Source organism: Coturnix japonica, chromosome 2, assembly GCF_054131305.1.
Source record: "Coturnix japonica strain WE chromosome 2, WE-NBRP24, whole genome shotgun sequence".
NCBI classification, from domain to species: Eukaryota; Metazoa; Chordata; class Aves; order Galliformes; family Phasianidae; genus Coturnix; species Coturnix japonica.
In genome coordinates this window covers 101,440,536-101,460,831 of record NC_140664.1, presented here as the reverse complement: position 1 = coordinate 101,460,831, position 20,296 = coordinate 101,440,536, and the positions used below count along the sequence as shown (strand labels likewise).

The window sequence follows — 20,296 nt, the reverse complement described above, 5'->3', positions numbered from 1 at the left end:
TGCAGAGCATGGCTTACTCTGCAATACACAAAGCTCGGATGGAATAATTTTCTCCTCCTTACACCTGCAAACACCAGGTTTATCCCAAGAAACACAAGCCTCTCCTCTTCCTCACACACATTTTAGTTACACTTTATCCCCCCAGGGCCCTTGTTTAGTTTATTTTGCTCACAGAGAAAAGACTCCATCAGTCACTAGCATTTGGTAAGCTCTTTAATGGCAAGCCTATGGTGTAACTACACTGTTGGATTTGACGCCTCAGCGGTGGGAAAGGAAAGAGGGAGGGAAGGATAGACAGGGCTCCACTGAAGGCTTACACCTGTTAAAGCACTGAACAAAAGAGCAATGTCCTTTGGCAACATGTCCCACAGCTTTGAAGTCCCATAGAGACAGAGATCTTCCAGTCAGAAGAACAAATGGTGGCAAGCACGTTAAGGACAGTCTTTGCACGGCGTGGTCTAACATTATTTCTGCCTGACGTGTTGAGCTCTGACTGATCCCCACATCGTTAAAGGAAAACTCAACAACAAAAAGATGTTAATGACTAAAATCTGGGGTTGTCATTTCCACTGCCACCCCAAAGATGAAAGCAGACATCCTTCATACACAGCACTACCACAGATCTCTGCCTCCAGGAGCAGCAGCATGTCAGTGCAGAAAGGAAATTTCAGAGTTCAATGTATTTTGCATGAAACGAGACAGCTTTGTTGTAGTCAGCAGTAGCTCATTTGAAGACTGTTTCTTCACACCAAGGAACACCCTCTTTGTTAATCTGAGCGTTTGTGACCAGGATGGTACAGACAGCACTTTGTTACATGGCTTTGTGGACACTGGGGTTCATAATAACACAGATGCGTCTTCAGGTATTTTCTTCCTTAAAAAAAAACCTCTTAGCTACAAGGGAAAAAAGACGTACCTAGTGCCTGTAAATGATTATTTGGCACACTCAATGAGTGACTGTGGTTAAGTGAGCAGGTTTCATTCTGCAGCATGCAGTGTGCTCTTGCCACAGACAGCACATACCAACAATGCAACTGAGACTCAGAGGTCCAGAAAAAAACCTGAAGCGAGAGACTATGGCCTCCAAACATTTCCTGTCAGAGATATGGACAAAATTTAGGGGTTCTCTTTGTTTTAGCACCTGCGTTAGAAATGACCACCTCCAGCCTAGCCTGTCCCAGGGTGTGCAGCTCTCCGCATTGCTCACATGAAGGTTTCCAGCTTCAGCTGCCTGCACAGACAAGCTGCAGGGAGGTGGGGATGTCCTGCCAAAACTGGAAAGATAAAACAAAGCATTTCCCCATGGTCAGCAATTAACAGAAAGGGGCATCCAGCCAAAGCCCCCAAAAGGACCCTTGCTGCTTTCCCTTGTCCTGTGGACAGCCTGCAGCCAACCAGCACTGAGCAAGAGACGTGCCAGCTGGCTTACCAGTGACCTGCAGTCAGAGAGACCTCACTTTCTAGATGCCCAGCCAGGACAGCTTTAAAGGGGCCTGATTTTCAAAAGGTAGATTAGTTAGGTAGGCATCAATCTCACACTTGTGAAAGGGGTCTTCTTCACTCTCTTTGTCTGCTTTGTCTTTTCTGAAAGTGGGAAATCCAGAGAATTGAGAAGTACAGATGTTGGGTAAGGATGGACATGAGGAAAGGAAGGATCAAGAGTTAACCTTGCCTTCCACCACAGCTAAAGCTGACCACAAGCTGAGTGCCTGTGAAAGATTAAAAAACAAGCTCAAAAAGGCTGCTGACTTGTTCTGTATGGCATCTTTCCAGAGCAATATCCACACTGTCATTGCAGTCAATATTCCTGTCCCAGTCTCACGTCCCAGCTTCCAGAGGAGAAAAGGCCAGTCACCTGCTAAGCAACCTTGCAGGAACATCTGCCCCCAGCCACCATCTCACGCAGCCCACCTTACACATGACACTGCACCAAAATGCAGCAGCCATACAGTCAGGTTGCCAATGCAGAACCAGCTTGGACTGCTCCCCTACCAAGGAGCATTTTCACAAGCAGTCACCATCCAAAGGCATGAAACAAAGAGCAGCCAGCCCAGGGCAGAGCTGAAGAAGCCTGCGATCAGGCTATTGTGCTTAGATACACACCATTCCTCACATCTCTGTGAGGAGATAGTTTAACAGTGTTTTTTCTCAATGCATTATGAGCAAATCCTGTTAAGGGTTTTTTAGTGCACACTTCATAAAGCAGCTTCCTGCTCCCTGCCCATCACTCTGACCTACTCACACAACACCACAAATAATAACGCTGGAGAAGAGGAGAAGGCCTTTCAGTTTGCTTCTTCTCTACCCCTTCCTCCCTCACCAGCTCAATGTATTCATTGGGCAGGATGCAAGCAGAAACAAATAACTGTGCTCAAAGCCCTTGAACCGCCCAGAGCAATTTTAATAACTCACACACCGCAGAAGTTCAATAAACAGATACTTTGCGGGTAGTTGGGGTGGTCTCCAAATCCCGGCATCGTACCAGAAAGGTCCTTTTCCTGCACCCACTGAATTTCACAGAGGCCCAGCTGCTGAAATCCACCCGAAGCTCAGAGCAAGTCAGTAGCAAAACTGACCTACACCCATGTTTTGTCACTGAGTCCCCACACCTGCATGCAAGCATTTGCACATGTGTTCACAGGTGCAGCCTCTCAGTCTGGCAGCCCAGCCAGGGGCCTTGCTGCTCTCAGTGAATTATTGAATGGCTACCAACCCCAAAATGTAGAGGACTGAAGAAAAAATAAAACACAAATAAAATATGTAAATACTTTGTGATATGATGAAGCCCATTCTGCATCTTCTTCATTGTTAGGTAAGTATGGAACAAGTAACATGATCAAACAGAAATGTATTTGGTCAAAGGAAGCAATCGCTATTTTTTGATAAAATATGTTCTATATTAATGCTCATTCACATTTAATACACACATCACTTCAGTTTTCTATGTATAAAATTCCAGTTTATTGTTAGCGTTGCCTGGCAGTGCTTCAGTACAGCAGTGAGGCTGCACATTCTGCTCCCAGCAGATGAGGGGGGACATGAGTGTGCAGCTTTCTGCAGGGCTGAGCCTCATGCAGCCTCCAGAGTTGTGTTTGAACAGAATCTTGCTGGCTGTAGCGGGGGCTTAGCAGAACACCCCCCACCTACCAAGCGCCTGCACTCTGGTGGACAGATCACTCCGATGGCACATGGCACTCCAGAAAAAGTGAGTTAGTGAATGCAGAAAATAATATATCTACATGATTTACAGCTTTACGTTTGCATACATCCATATTAATGTTCAACCGCTCATTAACAATTCAATCAATAGTTTGTGCTACTGTAAATTACATCTTGCTTGGCACTGCAGCAGAGGGAAGCCAGCCCCAAAAGATCCATTTGTACGAGCTGTAACCAAAGCAATGGATGCTACAAAGAGAAAGCTTCTCCTGAAGCAAGGCTCTTCCTATGGTTATGACATCTTTTTTTCACGGGGAGGAACGAAAACTCAGGGACCTAAAGCAGGGATGGAACCCACTGTTCTTACACTTTATATTTGTAAGCAAAAAGCCTATTGCTGCTGCACAGTGTTAAACAATGAACTGCCACAGTTCTCACATCACTAGTCCATAGAAAATGTGTTGCGACTACCATGTTTATGCCTGCATGCCTAAAGAATGTACAAAGTTTCATTGAGCTCTGTTTCTCTTCCGTTCTTTTTTATATTCTTAAACCTGAACTTTGAAAGCATTGCAGACATTTCTGTGCGTAATCGGGTACCGCACGCCGTCCTGGTTATGGAAGGTCTTTGCCTCAGGCTGGAAAAATCAGGTGCTCTGCACCTCTCAACCCATCATCAGAAATGTGAATCCCCAAGAAAACTTCCTCTCTTAAGTAATCTTGAAAAATAAAAGTCTTTTAAAAGTCTATGGAAAAGGAGATGTTGTTACCAACGGGGTTTTCAAAGTGGTGTGAGCTGTTTCTGGAAATTGTCCTATCGTTTTATCTTCGCTCACTTTTTGTTTTTATAAAGCTAATTCTGTATAAAAGGGCTTTAGAAGCGTGTGACCTTCATTTTGCCATTTAAAAAGAATCTGGAAGGAAGGAATAAATTGAGAAACACAATGTTCAATCACAGAAAACAGATGTCTTACAACAGCATCGCTTTGATTTTTGTATCTTCAGTATAAAAGGCATGTAAATAAAGAGACCCTGCATCTTCACAGTCTGGCACTCATTGGAGCCACTTAAAGCTAAGCAAAGTAGGTATCAAATATGGGTGGCCTCCTGCTTGGGTAGTATTTTAGCTCCCCTTGTCAGAGGTGGAAATGCCCAGATTAGCTCAAAGGCCCACGGGGAGGAAAAGGTCCAGCATAAAGTTACAAGCTGGTTTATACACCTATGGCTTCCAAGTTAAGTTGCACTTCAATTGGCAACACTGCAAGATCTGTGTAGTAATTTATCAATGTTTTTAAAATAGTGAAGCTTACAATTGGTTTTCATGCAGACATGGCATATGCGATGGCTGTTTATAATTGGTTGAATTTGTACAAAAACAGTATTTGGCTTTGGGTTAAATGGTGTGAGAGTACCCAGGTTCATTTTTATATGTACTGTCAATACCAGAGCTCTGATTGCTCCCAGTTATGAATCCAATCACTTGTAAACTCAGGTGTCAATAAAATGACATTAACAGGTCCAACACAAATACTCCCTGGTCTTCTCACTCCCCATCATTTTAGCTGAGCTTCCATGTGCATTTCTGCAGCGCTGACCACTATTAAACTAGTGTTTTTCAGGAGAAAATTCTCAAAGGATGGTGCTCTGTCTGGCAGGGAGCCACAAACCACAGCTGTTGAACTGAAAAGTGCTGGTTGCGTTGACTCTCTGCACCAATTTCCCCTAGAGGTGACGTGCAAGGAGCACTCAGCACAGTGGCCCTGCAGTCCCTACATTCAAGGCAATCCTACATTCATGTCAGTGAACGCTACTCTCAAACACAAATCAAGGAGACAGTCAGCAACAAAACTACTTCTAGACTGGTAATGGCAGAATACTACCAAGACAACTCCATAGAAACTCCACTGAAGCAGGAGCAAAATTCAGGTCACTTCTTAGCAAAGCCCATCACAGATTGTTATTATTATTATTTTTTTTAAATAAACATTTCATAAAACTTGTATCCTGGGAGCCAGATATCCCCCGTGTGATGCGCTAAATTGAACAGGCTAATGTGGGACTATCTGACCCCACCTGGTACCACAGGATTCCCAATTTTTCAGCTTCTCTGCAAATTACTGCTGACTGACACCCATTTGTTGGTGATCCGCTTCTGGTTCCTCTTCTTCCATATCTGCATTATATTCTTCAAACGCATCATCATCAACATCCGGAAGCCCGAGTAGCTACAAAGAAGAGAAAATATGGTGTAACAGCAAATTACACACGTGGTTTCACTGCACATCTTCCCACAATACCTAGATGCCACTTCTTAGAAATCTCAAATCCTAGAATAACAGCATTACATAACTATCTCGACTCTCCTTTTCTCCCTCCTGCGACGACAGAGAAAGGTTTGCAAATGCATCCTCACAGCAAATTAAGTGCTCAGAGACCAGAAGATAAATAAAACCAAAGCAAAGCTCATTCAAAGAGCTCTGCCTTTTTCCCTGAGGTCATATCACAGTTTTTGAGTGTTGAGACTTGGCAGTGGCTTAACTTCAGAACAAACCATGGTCATACCGTAGCGGTATTAATTTGATTTAAGATTGTGTTTAGTAACCATCCAAAAAAAAAGAAACTGCATTCACTCGCCTAATACAACATTTCCCCCTCCCCATGCCAAGAAAGCCTTATCCCGTTACAACGCGAACGCTAATCCTAATCTAAATTATATAAAGGTGTTAGTCCTTATCTAAACAAGTAATTTATAAAGGGAGATATGTAGATTGCAAAGCATGCAGAGATAAGCGATGCAATATCTAACAATATTAGTAGTTTCTAACTAATACGTTCAAGGCACCTTTGGTTATATTATAACGTTCATTCTTCTGCTCAGAGTTTCGCGTATAACCGCTGGAACTCCATTTTCTCATTGAACACTCCTTCTATCATACGTTGTAAACAACCTTGTAGACATCTAAATATACATGGCACACATATCATTAATGCAAGAAATATAAGAAGCCCTATCACTAATGCCTTAAGTAGCTGTTTGAGCCATGGCCCAATACCTCCAAACAGACTTCCTAGCCAATCTCCAAAAGGATCATCCTGGATGCCAACCTTCTTGGTGTGTTCTTGTAACCACTCCAACTTCTTGTGCAACGACTCACTATGATCACTCAGGTTAAAACAACACATCCCTTCAAAGTCCTTACACCCATGACCTTGTGCCAGAAGTAAGAAATCAATTGCCGCTCTGTTTTGGAGCACAGCGTGTCTAATGCTCTCTACATCTATAAGCAAATCTGAGAGTAGCCGAGAGGTAACATTAGCCTGTTTAACAGTCCAACAGGCCAATCTCTCGATTTCTTTTAAAGCGTGTGCAGCAGCCACCCCGGGAGCAAGGAAAGAAGCAAAGACTCTAGCAGTGGGTCCCCATAACCTTACGTCGTCCCCGCAGTCAGGCTCCAGAGCATGCATATCCCTTTTGGCTCGTGAATGATTAGATGCCTTATAGATCTCAAAGATACTTGGGGATAAGATGGTCAATTTCCCCAGATAGCATGGACCTCCCACCGGGTTCTTAGGAATCCCTTGCCAAGCACGATCACCGCAAATAAGAAATATCCCTGGTGGTAAGGCTTTTGCTGTATCATTGTTCCAAAGTTCTCCCATGAACGAAAATGATCCTTTAGGGATAGGGAAAACACAACAACCTGTGTTGAATGCCATATCTTCACAGTCGACCTTTCGGACAGACCCATCCGTCCTGCTAATATTAACAATCTCACCTATTGAGATGTTTATAGGACAATCTCCAGAACGATAAGGCACCGATCCGTTAGGGTAAAACCCACAATATCCTCCATCAATATCAAAGGTCTCATCATCACGGGGATACACAAGGGTATAGGGGACAGTTTGATTAGTTTTCGGGTCCCAGTAGGGGCCCTCTGGACCAAGAAGTTGCTGCCTAGTCAGAGACAACCTTTTCATTGAGCCAAAGATCATGCACCCAGGGGACAACCATTGTGAGCTATTGTTGTCCCAAGTATCATTTAGTACCATTTGTGAGCCAAGTAAATCCAGCTGCTGGGGCTCCTCGGGAAGAGTGATGTTTAACCTACAAATAGTACAAGCCATTTTCCTTCCGAGATAGTATACGGAATCATTTCCCAGCCACCTCCAAGTTCTTTCTAGTCCGTTGCAGAACCGCAAACAGCCACTCTTTTTCCCAAGGTAACCCTTAAACGCAGAGTCATCCCATTCTGGGACCCCTATAAGGCATGTTTGAAAGGGTGATGTAGCTGACTGTAATGCAAGACAAAAGTCTGTTCTTCCTGTCTGATTAGCCCATGTAACCCATAAGTTCCCCGGTTGTTGAATCAAATGAATGCCCCCCACCGGCGACCAACACAGACACAAAAGGCACAACAGCATTAGCATGGTAGTTCTCGTTGGCAGCAAGGGTTGTTTCTCCGAGTTCTCAGGTTTCTTTTAGTTCGGTATCCAGAAGAAAGCTCTTCTTTTGCGCTCCGTCGATTCAGGATTCCTTGGGTGGCCGATCAAGAGGTCCGTTATCAACGCCACTATGAGGTCTGCACCCTTGGCCCAGTTTAAAAGAGTGGGAAGGAGCCCTGGGCCATTGGCACCCTCCCGTACCAGTTTTCCTGTGGCAAAACCTTGAATTTTTGACACTGATGTGCATCATGTCCAGCCCAACCACACAATTGACAAGGTTCCTGTTTGATGTCTGTCCATGGGAGCACAGGCTCTGCAACCTTAGCCACCATCCGCAGAGCCTGAAGGGCTGCGGTTGTGAGCGCTGCCAACTCCCCTGCTCTAAGCGCATTCGCCTGGCCCTCCGGGGACCCCACCATGCCATCTGCTAACCCCTGAAGACGCGCAAGAGTCGTCTTGTCTTTTCGACCCTGGCCATTAGCCGGATGGTTATTATCGCGGGTCGCAGCGGCTACCACAACTTGAAGCAGCCTATTCCACTCGTCGTACCATAAGGTATATTGAACAGGCTCAAGGATGACACGCATAAAGCTGACCACATCATAAGGCAGAAGACTAGAGGCCATGAGAGCCTCAACTGCTGCCATAGTCACTGGAGAGCGCAAGCCTTTGTTTTTGACCAAATCCGCAAGGCGAGTGACCGCCTTAGAGTTTAAAGGGGTCCAAGCTCTACCCTCTGTATTCACTGTTACTGGAAAGGCAAACGTATCCATCACATCGGCTGCTCTGAGATCCTCCCTCACCCGAGCCCAGTCAGTGAGTGTGGGCGGGCTCCACGGGCCAGATGCCACAGGACCACACCCCTCCTGGGCGTGTCCCGGGGCCGTCTGCATCGAAGTGCTACGCCCACATCCAGTGCCTTGCTGGGCGGAGTGATCCGCCCCTTCAGGGGAGTGACTAGAGCAACAGGCAGAACCTGGCAGTGAGACAGTACCATCCTCCCCCACTGCCCTCTTATCAGTTGTGCAGAGAGCAACAGTACATTCCACCGAGGGTCCCCCTCCCCCTTCATCCATAAATGATTTTAATGAAGGATATAGTCTCCGTGCTGGATAGGGAGGTGGGGGCGGGGTGTACTCTGGAGCTGAGTGGTCTTGTTCAACTTCCTCCTTCTTTGTTCTTGAAGGTGTTACGTCAGTTGGAGCCGAGGGGGTCGGCGCCATCTTCTCCTCCTTTGGATCTGTAGGAGAGATGAGACCCCCCCCGGTTCCCCTCGCCCCCAACCCCAACAGTTCCCTAGCCCGATCCCCCACAATCTTCTCTTCCCTTGCCGCCTTAAGCGCCTCCAAGACTAATCCCCAGACCTTGAACTCTGTAACTTTTCGGGTGGCCAGCACCCTTTGTGAAAGCGCCATTGTGAGCGCATCCCAGTTATTGGGATCATATAAATCAGAGGGAGATGTTAACATCCCCTCCTTCTCTAGCAGCGAAAGAACTGCAGCAATCTCCTTCTTAGAAGGAACATCCTTTCCACAGTGAGTTTTACATGCATGCAGAATCACCTTAATAACGGCTTCCATGTCGCCTCCGGCCAAACGTATCCCACCTGGCCCCAACCTGGCGCTTCCCCAACCGTACCGAGGGGGTTCCGAGCTCTCCCTACTGCCTGACGAAGAGTTATGGCCAATCCTCCCGTCCCAGTCTTTCACCACTCCGTGAGTAAATAATTACCGCTCCGCGTGAGAACCTTCGCCGTTAGAATTATAGCTGCTCCACTTCCAATCACGTCCGGGGTCACCATTTGTTACCTTTATCTTGTCAGTGTTCTCTGGAAGTTTGCAGCTTGACCAATTACTGATATGACACCAATATGATGAGCAGTAAAATGGCGATTTATTGAAGCTAACACACGTATATATACTCTATGCCCTTCGTGTACGCCCACTGGAAACGTATACACCATATATCTTGATGGCATGGGGATGGACCTATCTCGTCACAGCCCGAAAAGCGCACACTCGCCTAATACAACAAGAAACAATCCACATGCAGAACTGATAGTGCCCCTGAAACCCTGAGGATCCCACCACGTTAAGTGCTTCTCTTAAACTCGTTATTCCATTACACCAGATGAAGACTTGTGTGCTAAGTGAAGCAATCTCCATAAGAAATACTGTGTATTCAATTCAAAGTTGCTCAAATCCCTTTATATTTCTGACCAGGGAAGATGAGCGAGCCCAAATCTAATCTTCAATGTCTGGATGCCTCCAACCGACGGCTCGCACTTCTGCAATGGCATTTATTTGCCACAGGAAAAGGAGCAAATAGAAGTGCTTGAACTTTTCCCCTCCCCTCCGAAAGGCTGCCAAGCCAACAGAAGTCAGGAAGACAGATGAGCCAAATAATAAGCAAACTAATGTATCTCTTCTGGAAATCTCATATTGGAATCCTACACTACCAGCTGTTAAAAACCTCAAAGCAAAATCAGGCGCCAGGCATTATTTGGAATAGTACGTATTGAGCTTGCCAGTGCTGGAAGAGCAGCACGGACACATGCAACACCCTGTTTGGAGTGTGACACAGCTGCTGTCTCTCAAAAGAGACAAAACCCGGAAAAATCAAGACAGTGCTGCTTGCTTGGTGGTAATATGAAAATGAGAAGGCAGTGACAAGGCAGACGTTTAGTTTAATTTTGATTTAAATTTAGTCCACGATCAACACTCTGAATTATCTGGCAGATACAAAGCTAATACACAGCATCAGCCTCTGGGTCCATGCATCCTTCAGCGTCACTGTGAGAAAACCATTTTTCAGTTGCAGGGCTTCTTGGCATTGAAATGGAAGAGAATTTGCTGACTAACCCCCCTCCTTCGTATTTTAAAAATGCCTGCAGAGAGACCCCGAGCGTTCTTGCTTTCTGAGCAGAACAAACAGTAAATACTCCTATGCACACCTATTTTTCACATCTTGCATTCAGCTGCATAACATGAATGGAAAACGACGTGGTTCATTTTCAGGATGTGGGGGCTTTCTTTCATTTTGAAGCTAAAATTAAAACACTTTTTCAAATGGAAAAGCAAGGCCTCTAACACTTTTTTTTTATCCGTCAGAATTATTTTCGCTCAACTGATTTGGTGCATTCAAATTAGATTTGTGTGTGGCACTGCTCTGTTTACATCAGCCAGCAAAAAGAGCTTTGATCCCATTTTTTTTGCCCAGCTCCAGTTATAATTCCTTCCTGATTTGCAGGGAAATGAGCCACAGGAGTGAGAGCCTCATCTTGGTGTTATGGAGACTGGGAGCCTTTTGGGTATGCAAAAGTAGCACAAAACCCCACAGCATACACTGGCAGAACCAAGAGGACATGCATAAACCTCCAGGCCTCTGTTTGTCATGCCTCCCCCCTCCTGCCTTCAGGACACAGCTCTCCTCTCCCTGGCATGGCAAACATCAGGGGTGATGCCACCCACCTTAGGCAGGTTTTACAAAAGAAGATGAGAAACATGGTGTAAGCTGGCCCCAGAGTGACTCTCATGTTTGCTTCTGGTCTGTATCTGCTACATGGCAGTCTGGAAAGGATTTTAATGGAGAGCAGAATCAAGGAGGGAAGAGGTAGGCAAAAGAAACAAAGGTGGCAGGTGGGGGAAATGCATGCGGAGGAGGACAGGGAGGATGGTGAAGGGATAAGGAGAACAGCCTGCAGCAGCACAGCATGAACTATGGCTACTTATTCCTACTGGCCAGACTACCCATCTGCTGGGTATTTTTTGGAAGTAAAGGGGAAGTATGCGGGACGTGCATGAATTCAAGAACTCAGGCTAAGTGGCTTTTACACAGCAGACTCCCCACTCTGGACACAGGCTTTTAGATCAAAGGTAACTACAATCCATGAGTCCAGAAATTTGCTGCTAAGTTTTATGACTCACACTTTGGTTCTCTGCAAACTCTTGAGGTTGGTGTCATTTCCCTCAGGCATTTTTGTTATTTCCACATCTTTCTTAACTCTTTCAAAGCGTCCTAATGCAAATAACCCAGTAGCTTTTACATCTCAGACTCATGAAACAAGCAATACATCCTACCAGAAGCTGACATACAAACACACTGAAAAACAACCTAAGTACACAGAAGAGCTTTAGCACACCATGTATGTGATGCTGTACAGAGGTTATGTGCTTCAGATGCAGATCGGTGTGAAGGGATTCCAGGTGGATGTGCTTAGAAGCACGGACACCTCTGTCTGATCCCTCGTCTCCCTGCCAAATGCTTTTAAGACCGCCTGATCATCTTGGATGTCCAGCTGGAAACACACAGGGGAACCGCTCAGAAAGAACACACCAAACTCCACAAATCTGCTCCCTTCTCAGCCCCTCAGACTGAGTACCCAAGATCATGGGGTGCTTCTTTAGCTTTCCCTACACTGCTGTTTTTCAAACTGCAATCAGCCAGACTTTCCTCTTACAGTGAGCTTTGCTTGGATAGTGGGGAAAAAAACACCCTGTAAACGCACCATTACCTCCACACTCACAGCAAGGCTGTTTCATTAACAAAACAGGTCTGGCAAAGAAAGGACAAGGGATGGAGGGAAGGAGTGCCCAGGATACCATTTCCCAGTACTGACTGGTTTCATTCTGATGAAGGCATGAGGGTGTACGATTGGTGAGATACTGGAACAGGCTGCCCAGGGAGGTTGTGGATGCCCCGTCCTTGGAGGTGTTCAAGGCCAGGTTGGATGGGGCCCTGGGCAACCTTATCTAGTAAACATGGAAGTTTGGTGGCCCTGCCAGGCAGGGGCGTTGGAGCTTCATGATCCTTGAGGTCCCTTCCAACCTGTGACATTATGTGATTCTGTGATAACTGTTTCCATATATCCATAATACCACACTTCACTTTTTAAGAGAATCGTGGTTCTGTGTGTCTGCTATTTTTAATTATTCCATGAAGGGAAATACATCAGTGCATTTCTCATTAGACTTGTCAACACACAGCCATACACTGAATAATAAAACCAGTTCCATTACATTGATGCAAACCTCTCAGTATCTCAGTGAAAGAGAATCTCATAAACAATCTTTGCAGTACATTCCAGAGAAAATGAAGAGGTACTTGGCTGCAGTCTGCTGGAGGGCTCTAGTAATGGAGGGTGTTCTTGAGCAGAAGAAAAGCACAGTGAAATTCAACAGACAGCAAGCAATGCTAGAAAAAAATCAGATTATAACTAAAAGAGTTTTTGGACGAGAGTATAACTAATCATGAGAAGGAAAACTGCCCATTAATATTGCACTCATTAAGTCACCAGAAGTCTTCACATCAAGACTGGATGTCTTGGTAAAGATGTGTTCCAGCTTAACTACTGCTTGTGAGCTTGGCTATAGGAATCACTGGGTAAATGCTAACAAAGCACCCAGACTAAACGAGCATCATGCTTCCCTCGGCTTTGATCTTTTTTATCCCAAAGAGTAGCTTAATTCAGTTTGACTGAAGCCAGTTTCTCAGCAACTTAAGCTACACTGAAATAAATGCAGTTTAAAATGAAGTAACTGATCTGTACCAACTCAATTAAGTCCTTTTGAAGTCCTCTTCAGTTAAACCGATGCAAGTTTCTCCTCAAAGACACAGCTTTCCTGAGTAGAAGAAAACAGCCATGAAAATAACCAAGAGCTAAATATTGTCCTGGGAAGAATATTTGTATTTTTCTATGTTTTCAAAATGACAAACAGCTGTACTGAAGGATCAGATTGCCAGTCCTTTCTAAGAAAAGCGTGCATCTGTTCTATTTATTTACAGTCTCTCAAGGATTAAAATCACGCTCTTTCATGTCAACCAGCTGTGGCTTTCCACGGCAATACAAGGATGTAGCATGGGGAGGTCCCATGTTTTCCTAACACTACTCCCTCTCGCTCTAAATACCTGGGGTAAATTTTCAGTCTTTGTGATTAGCCAGTCAGGAAAACTGAGGAGGGAAAGTTGTCTGCGTGCTGAGTTTCTGATCAGCTTTGCCATGGACATCAAGTGAACCATGGGCCTGGCAATGAAGCTCCACCCAGACGCCCAGCCCAAATCACATCAAAATCAGTGAGTTACCAGCAGTCAAGCTTCAATTATTGTATTTAATTATTAAATTTACTGTAGTTGTTGTATCTAAGCAACCCTTTCCAAAAGAGAGGCTGTGCAAGAGGAGCGTTTGGCAAAAAAAAAAGAAAAAAGAAGAAAAAAAAAGCACAGTGGCCAGCCCAATAGAGTCACCTCACCCTAACAAAATGCAGGCATCATCCCAAATCTCGGCGATACACAAGGACAGAGAAGGCTGAGTAGCAGCAAACCAGCCAAACATAAGCCTCCTTCCCACAAAACCCAGCTTCTGCTTCAGCCTCTTCCCAAGCACAGAACAGAATCATGGAGTCATTAAAGCTGGAAAAGGTATCTAAGATCATCCAGTCCAGCCATCAGCCCATCACTACCATACCACTAAACCACGTTCCTCAGTGCCACATCCACACAGTTCTTGAACACATCCAGAAGTGTCAACTCCATCACCTCCCTGGGCAGCCTGTGCCACTGCCTCACCACTCCTTCTCAGGAGAAATCTTTCCTAATGTTCAACCTGAACCTCTTTGGCATGACTTAAGGCCATTTCCTCTCATCCTAAAATCTGCAGTTGTCAGATAGAGGCTGACATGCTAACACCCCAGTGCCTGAGAGAAGTAAGCTCCATTCACTGTAGCCATACTGACAGTCACAGACAACTGACAACACTTGGAAGTAAAACAGAGGCACTTACAGGTCTGAAGGATTTGAAGACTTTTTCCAGTATTTCATGGAGTGTCTTTTTCCCACAGGAAGAGATGTAATCCTGCGCGAGCTGCAGAAAAGGTAAGCAGTCCTCACTCTCACTCCAGACGTGCTGAAAGCCAACAGCAATACAAGAAAGAGGCGTTAACAGGGGCCCACTCTGGCATCTCCATGGGTTTTTAAAAGGTGATGGTTCATAAACATCTGCCAAAGTACACCGAGCCCCCAAGTTCAGATCTGCACTGGGGGCTGGGTCAGAAGCCAGGCTTCTGGGGAGGAACTTTGATTTTATTGACACCAAGAAATGGGAGAGAAAATCCCTAATGACTGCGCTGGCAACACGCTTTGTATGTACACGTGTTTTAGAAGCAGAGGTGCTTTCTTTGATATTAGCCCTGTTTAGTCCTGGAAGTCTCATTGGGTGTTCTTATTAATAACCTGCTGCTGAATCTTCTCCTAGAGATTTGTTCCCCCTTGGCCTTGGGAGCCACATTTAAACCCATTTGGGATATTCCTCTCCTCTTGCTCAAGAGGAGCTAACTCCCCAGCCTGGCTTTGTGAAGCCTCTCCCAACAATGCTGCTGCTCTGAGGCTGTTTGAAATGGAGAGCTGCTGGGTGGAAGCACTCTGACAGCGCTGCTCCTTGCTCACAAGTGTGGCTCACAGCACAATTTAATGTGCACTCTCAAAGACCTTTACTCCGAAGCCTTGGTGCACAGGACTGTCTTACAAAGAGAAGTGTAACACCGCAAGAATTGTTGGAGACACTTAGACCTCTATTTCTGCATGGCAGTTCTTTCCCCTAAAGTGCTGTACAGCTTTTTACTGGGCTATAAACAGCAGGTTATGCTTCAGTGGGGACAGGAGAGGGTTTCTCTGAAGCTTAACTAATGCTCAGAGAAAGGGCAAGAACCACACACATCCATCCCCAATGCAGTGCTCACAGGCTGCCTCCCTGCTCAGCAATGGGCCAGGGATGCAGTTTTCCATTCGACTAACAAAAACACTACTTAACATCACTGAAGTTGTGCCTTTAAGGCAAAAGGCAGCAATCAGCCTCGCTACTGACCTCACTCAACCTGCATAACCGCAGCAAAATGGTATGCTAAGAAAAATCCCTGTCTTACAGAGTAGGTTCTACTTGTTCCAGGCACCCAGAGTTATCTCTTGGCAGGCTGGCAGCCCTCAGAAACACATACCACAGGTCTCACCATACCCCGTGCCATTTCGCAGCCATGGGCCTTGCGGTTCTACAAACATACAAGCAGCTCCTGTTCCAAAAAGAAAAAAGTCTGGCTTTGGGATTGTTATGGCCTAAAAAGGCAGGAAGTACATTAAATGGACTCAGATGAACCCTTTTAAAAATACCAATGAGCTCTTTTCCAAATCACAACATTGTAACAACAGCCTGGAGATTTTGGAGGTCTGGCTCGTGATTTCTTAATGTTCGAGCAATAACCTTTTTATTACTTCTAATCTTTGTGCCAAATGTAAGGCCTGAATGTTACAGGTCAGCAGTTTGGTTTTTGTGCTAAACTGCTATAACTGTTTATATGCACGTAATGATCATAACTATTAACATCCTGGTTCTTGTTTAAGTTGTGGCTTCTTTCAATGATGAAATCTATACACAGGGGCTTCCATATCCAAGAAAATCAGGCCTTGCCCTTTTATAACTAACAGCTAATTTGCTTCCCAGGGAAAGCTGACCACGTACCATCCTACCATGTTTTTTACAAAGTCTTTTTCATTTTGCAGTCTCCACATTTCAGTCTCCAGCAGGGACGTGCCAGCAGTAGCAGAGAATAAGATGATGGAGCACAGGGAGAAAACCTGAGCAATCCATGGTTCAGCCTTTGAAGAGACATACGCATGGTGTCACAAGGCAACAAACAAGTAAGGCTTCCACCAATTTCCTTGCCAGAAGATTTAAAGCTGTAGCAACACGGACACACTGAAGCCTCTCACCTGCCATCAGCTTATGGAAAATATTCATGACCTCCGCTCTAAAACATTTACAGGAACTCTTGCAACCAGGTGTCATAATGTTTTTATTTGCTTGATCGGTTACTTTGAATATCAGCAATAACAAGGTGGCAAAACTAATGTCAAGACTGTAAGGAATAGCTCCTCAACCCTCACCCACATTGGTTACGGCTATACAAGTCCAATTAATCTTCTGAGAACATCACGAACCTTGGGAGCTAAACTGTCCATAGCTCAGCTGTCCAAAATGCTGATTCGTTGAGTTTCAGCATCCAGGACGTGCTGACAGTGCCTGTAGGTTCCTAAACGGGTCATGTGCACCCCTAGAATGCTGAAAGACCCAGCATTCTGAGACACCTTTCCAGGAAATCGAAATGGTACAATCCTTGTGATCTCAGGTTTTATACAAGATCCTGTTTTTATCTCCCAGATTGCTTCTTGGCAACCTTTCCTTGTCTTTCTCCTCCTCTCTTTTAAGCTCAGCATGCTCATAACTTCCTCCTCATAAGTGAGTTATCATGGACTTCACTGGCACCTCCTACATAGTTTTTAAAGTCGCATTATTATGAAATGAGGACATAAAGAAAGAGAACAAGAATACCAGGCACCAGACACAGATTAAACATAAGGCTTCTTTGTAAGATCTGTAAGACTAAAACATCACACAAAGTCTACCACTGGTTCTATTTCCTTGCTCCGTCATGCTCTTCCATCTTACCAGAGCCATGAAACTCAAGGGACTCAGCTGCAAATGAGAATCAGTCCCATGGCCCACATTAAGCCTCCTTAAAATAAAGCCCAGCTTGTAATTGCGTGTAGAAAGCAAACATATTTTGGAACATGAAAAATAAGACAGGGCAGGATAGGATAGGGTAGAACAGAGCTGCAAAAAGGCAGCAAACCAAGATAGCTGAGCTGGGAGCATAACTGAAGGGCCCACAGTGCTCTCAGAGCAGAAACGATGGTGCTGGTGAACGATGCTGGTGAACCACCTCATCAGCAGTTCTTAAACATCATCAACAGGGAAAGAATTAAGCATTCTACCTTGAAAGACTTGTTAGTAGGAAAAGAGCTTTCAGCGGTAATGCTGTAAGAAAGAAACGTAGCCCTTCTGCCTGGTTTTGGCTTCAGGTGGGCGTCCTTCCCAACCAGCCCAGTCCTGCTGCCAGACTCACGCAGGGCCCAGCACGGCCCCCTGCTGCAGGTGGGCACTGGTCACACTGGGGCTGCCCTGGCACAGGGGTCCCACATGTCTCGGTAGATACAGAGCTCATCTTGGGTCACTTCCCTCAGGATCCAGCACAGTTCTCTGCCCAATGTGTCAAGCATGCATCCTGCTCACCAATACCTGCCCTCTTGCTTGGCTGCTCTTTGTCTCATTGACCCATTTGTCAAATTCCTCTCTGCTCACCTGCAGGGCTGGGAATTCTTCAGTGTTTCCCAAGCAGGACTAGGGCTGGAAGTTGCTGCAGCTCCAGCGTTCTGCCGGGAGCTATCGGAATCGCAGTCCTTTAATGCACCCACCCGGCGCTCTACACACCCACCAGTTAGGAGACGGAGTCGGACCCGATGTTCCTTCTGTTCCCTTCCGACTCGGGATATTCTACGACTGCGTGCCACCCTCAGCACCGATGATGCTCTCCCAGCGATGCGGGGAGCCGGGAGCGGACACAGAATCACAGAATGACCCGGGTTGGAAGGGACCTCAAGGATCATGTAGTTCCAACCCCCCTGCCTGGCAGGGCCACCAAACACACACATTTACTAGATCAGGTTGCCCAGGACCCCATCCAACCTGGTCCTGAACACCTCCAAGGACGGGGCATCCACAACCTCCCTGGGCAGCCCCACAACTCGCCGCCCAACTCGGCGGGGCCCGGCGGGAGGGGCCGCACCTGCCCGGGGTGCAGTAGGGGCGGCCCTGCTGTCATCCCGACTCCATTTTATCCCTGCCCATTCTCCATTTGCCACACAGCCCTGCGAGACCCCGGGCAAACCCGGGCAGCACGGCGGGGGCTTTTGGGGAAGGGGGGTGATGAGGAATGGTATGTGTGTGTGTGGGGGGGCATCGCTCCCCGTGCTCCCGGCGGCTGAGGGGAGGAGGGGGGTGTCCGTCCGTGCCCTGCCCGCGGGGCCGCCCCGCACCGGCCAACGACTCCATCTTGCAGCTTTCGGTGCTCGAAAGGAGGGTGCAGACCCCCCCCCTCCCCAGCACCGAGGACCTCCCCCCGAGGCCGGGCAGCGCGGCCCCCCCTCGGGCAGGGCTCTACCACCCCCCTCCCGCGGTCACTCACGAAATTGTCCCCGCAGGCGGCCTCCGGGCACAGCACGTAGAAAGAGACGCCGGGCTCGGCGTAGAAGTCCATGCGGCGCTCCGTCTCTTCGGCGGCGATGAGCTGGAAGGGCGTGCGGGCGCACCATCGCTCCGCAGCCTCCGCCAGCGCCTCGAAAGCCATCGCCGCCGCCTCGCTCCGCGCCCGCCCCCGCCCCGCTGAGGTGCCGGGGTGGCCCGCGGGGAAGTGGGGGGGAGGGAGGCGGCGGGCGGTGGGCCGGGCCTGGCCGCCCCCCGGCGAGCTGCGAGGGAGGGGGTTCCTCGGAGCACGCCGCCCCCCACAGCCCGCTCGGTGGGTTCGCTTCTGTCTCGCCGGCGCCGATCCAGGATTCGGGGCTTTCGGGAGGACTGAAGGCGGCACAGTGAGCGCTGTCCGTCCCGTGACGCCGCGGAGTCTGACGTGAAACCCCGTCTTCCTCACTGCCGGACTTTGTGGTATCCTCTAGGCACTGCTGAACACCACTCTGATGTGTGCTGTGCTCCTTATCTCCCTTCCATGGGGTAGGGAAGCTGGCAGGTTTCACTGAGACGTTAAATGCCTCAATGCAGCATGTGCTGCAAAGCCTTAGTCAGGTCGGCGCACACACTCATATCCAGCAGCCTTGCTTATTTCTTTAAGTGTTTGTGTCGGATCCTGTTGCCCTTCACACCAGTGCCCTAGCAGCAGGCTATGAAAATACCTCCTTTCTTACTGCTCCCCTTTAGATACTGAAAGGCTGCTCTCAGGTCACCTCACAGCCTTCTCCAGGCTGAGCAGCCCCAGCTCCCTCAGCCTGTCCCCATAGAAGAGGAGCTCCATCCCATGGGTTGTTTCTGTGGCCCTCCTCTAGATGTGCTCCAACAGCCAACAGTTACCCAGCCTTTCCTCATGAGGGAGATGCTCCGGGCCCTTTATCGTCTTTGTGACCCTCTGCTGGACACCTTCTAGGAGATCCCTGTATATTCTGAACTGGAGTGGCCAGAACTGGACACAATATGAAGATATTAAAGAGTGTTAATCCCAATACCATAGAGCATGGTCCCTAACGTGTCAGATCAAAGGTACAAGACAGCAGCAATGGTGAGTGGATAAGCCAATTTTCTGCAGTGTGCACGGACTGGAGGAGGACTGGCCGCCTCCATGATTATTTTTCCTTTATTTCCCTCATGAAGAGCCCTCTTTGGCCTACTTTCACTGAACTGCCAAGTCATTTGCATTAATTTGCCTGGCCAGCTGTAGTAACCCGCTTGTCCTCCTGTGACCCTTATTATTCACCCTTCTGCTGTGGTCTAAATGCAGGAAGGGCAGCAGGGTGACCTCCAGAGAATTACCAGAGATGCGCCCTTAATGGCTGGACCATTCTGAACCATTCTCACAGCTGGCTGATATCTCACACATTATTCTCCACCTGCCTGCCCTGCTTCTGAAGGCACTCAGCTTCCCGCAGACTCATATTGATGTTCTTCTTATCTTTAAGGATAGAAATGTGTAGTTTCTCAAGTTCTAAATGACCAAATAAGAGTGAAAAATAAGGATCCCACTGCTCCTCCAAGTCCTGATATCCTCCTATTGAAGCCAGTGGCTGAACTTATTGTTTTGGCAGT

At 47.1% G+C, this 20,296-nt stretch overlaps 1 protein-coding gene across 16 annotated transcripts in view; it reads right to left on the bottom strand.

The window, feature by feature from the left end:
• Positions 1 to 18,865, bottom strand: part of MTURN (maturin, neural progenitor differentiation regulator homolog) — a 33,080-nt gene extending 14,215 nt beyond the window's left edge. The window contains exons 1-5 of one of the 16 annotated variants that reach the window (XM_085538280.1): positions 18,675 to 18,865; positions 16,112 to 16,248; positions 15,611 to 15,665; positions 14,384 to 14,506; positions 5,233 to 5,384 (exon numbers count right to left, since the gene is read on the bottom strand). In XM_085538280.1, coding sequence (XP_085394406.1) covers positions 5,274 to 5,384; positions 14,384 to 14,506; positions 15,611 to 15,665; positions 16,112 to 16,248; positions 18,675 to 18,836 — 588 coding nt within the window. In that variant the 5' untranslated portion in view covers positions 18,837 to 18,865 and the 3' untranslated portion in view covers positions 5,233 to 5,273. Of the gene's footprint in view, positions 1 to 2,937; positions 5,385 to 6,001; positions 8,846 to 9,167; positions 9,301 to 9,476; positions 13,227 to 14,383; positions 14,507 to 15,610; positions 15,666 to 16,111; positions 16,249 to 17,791; positions 18,112 to 18,674 lie in introns of those variants that run through there. The other 15 variants (XM_085538279.1, XM_085538284.1, XM_085538283.1 and 12 more) reach the window with 15 other exon arrangements.
• Positions 18,866 to 20,296: the final 1,431 nt, after the last annotated feature.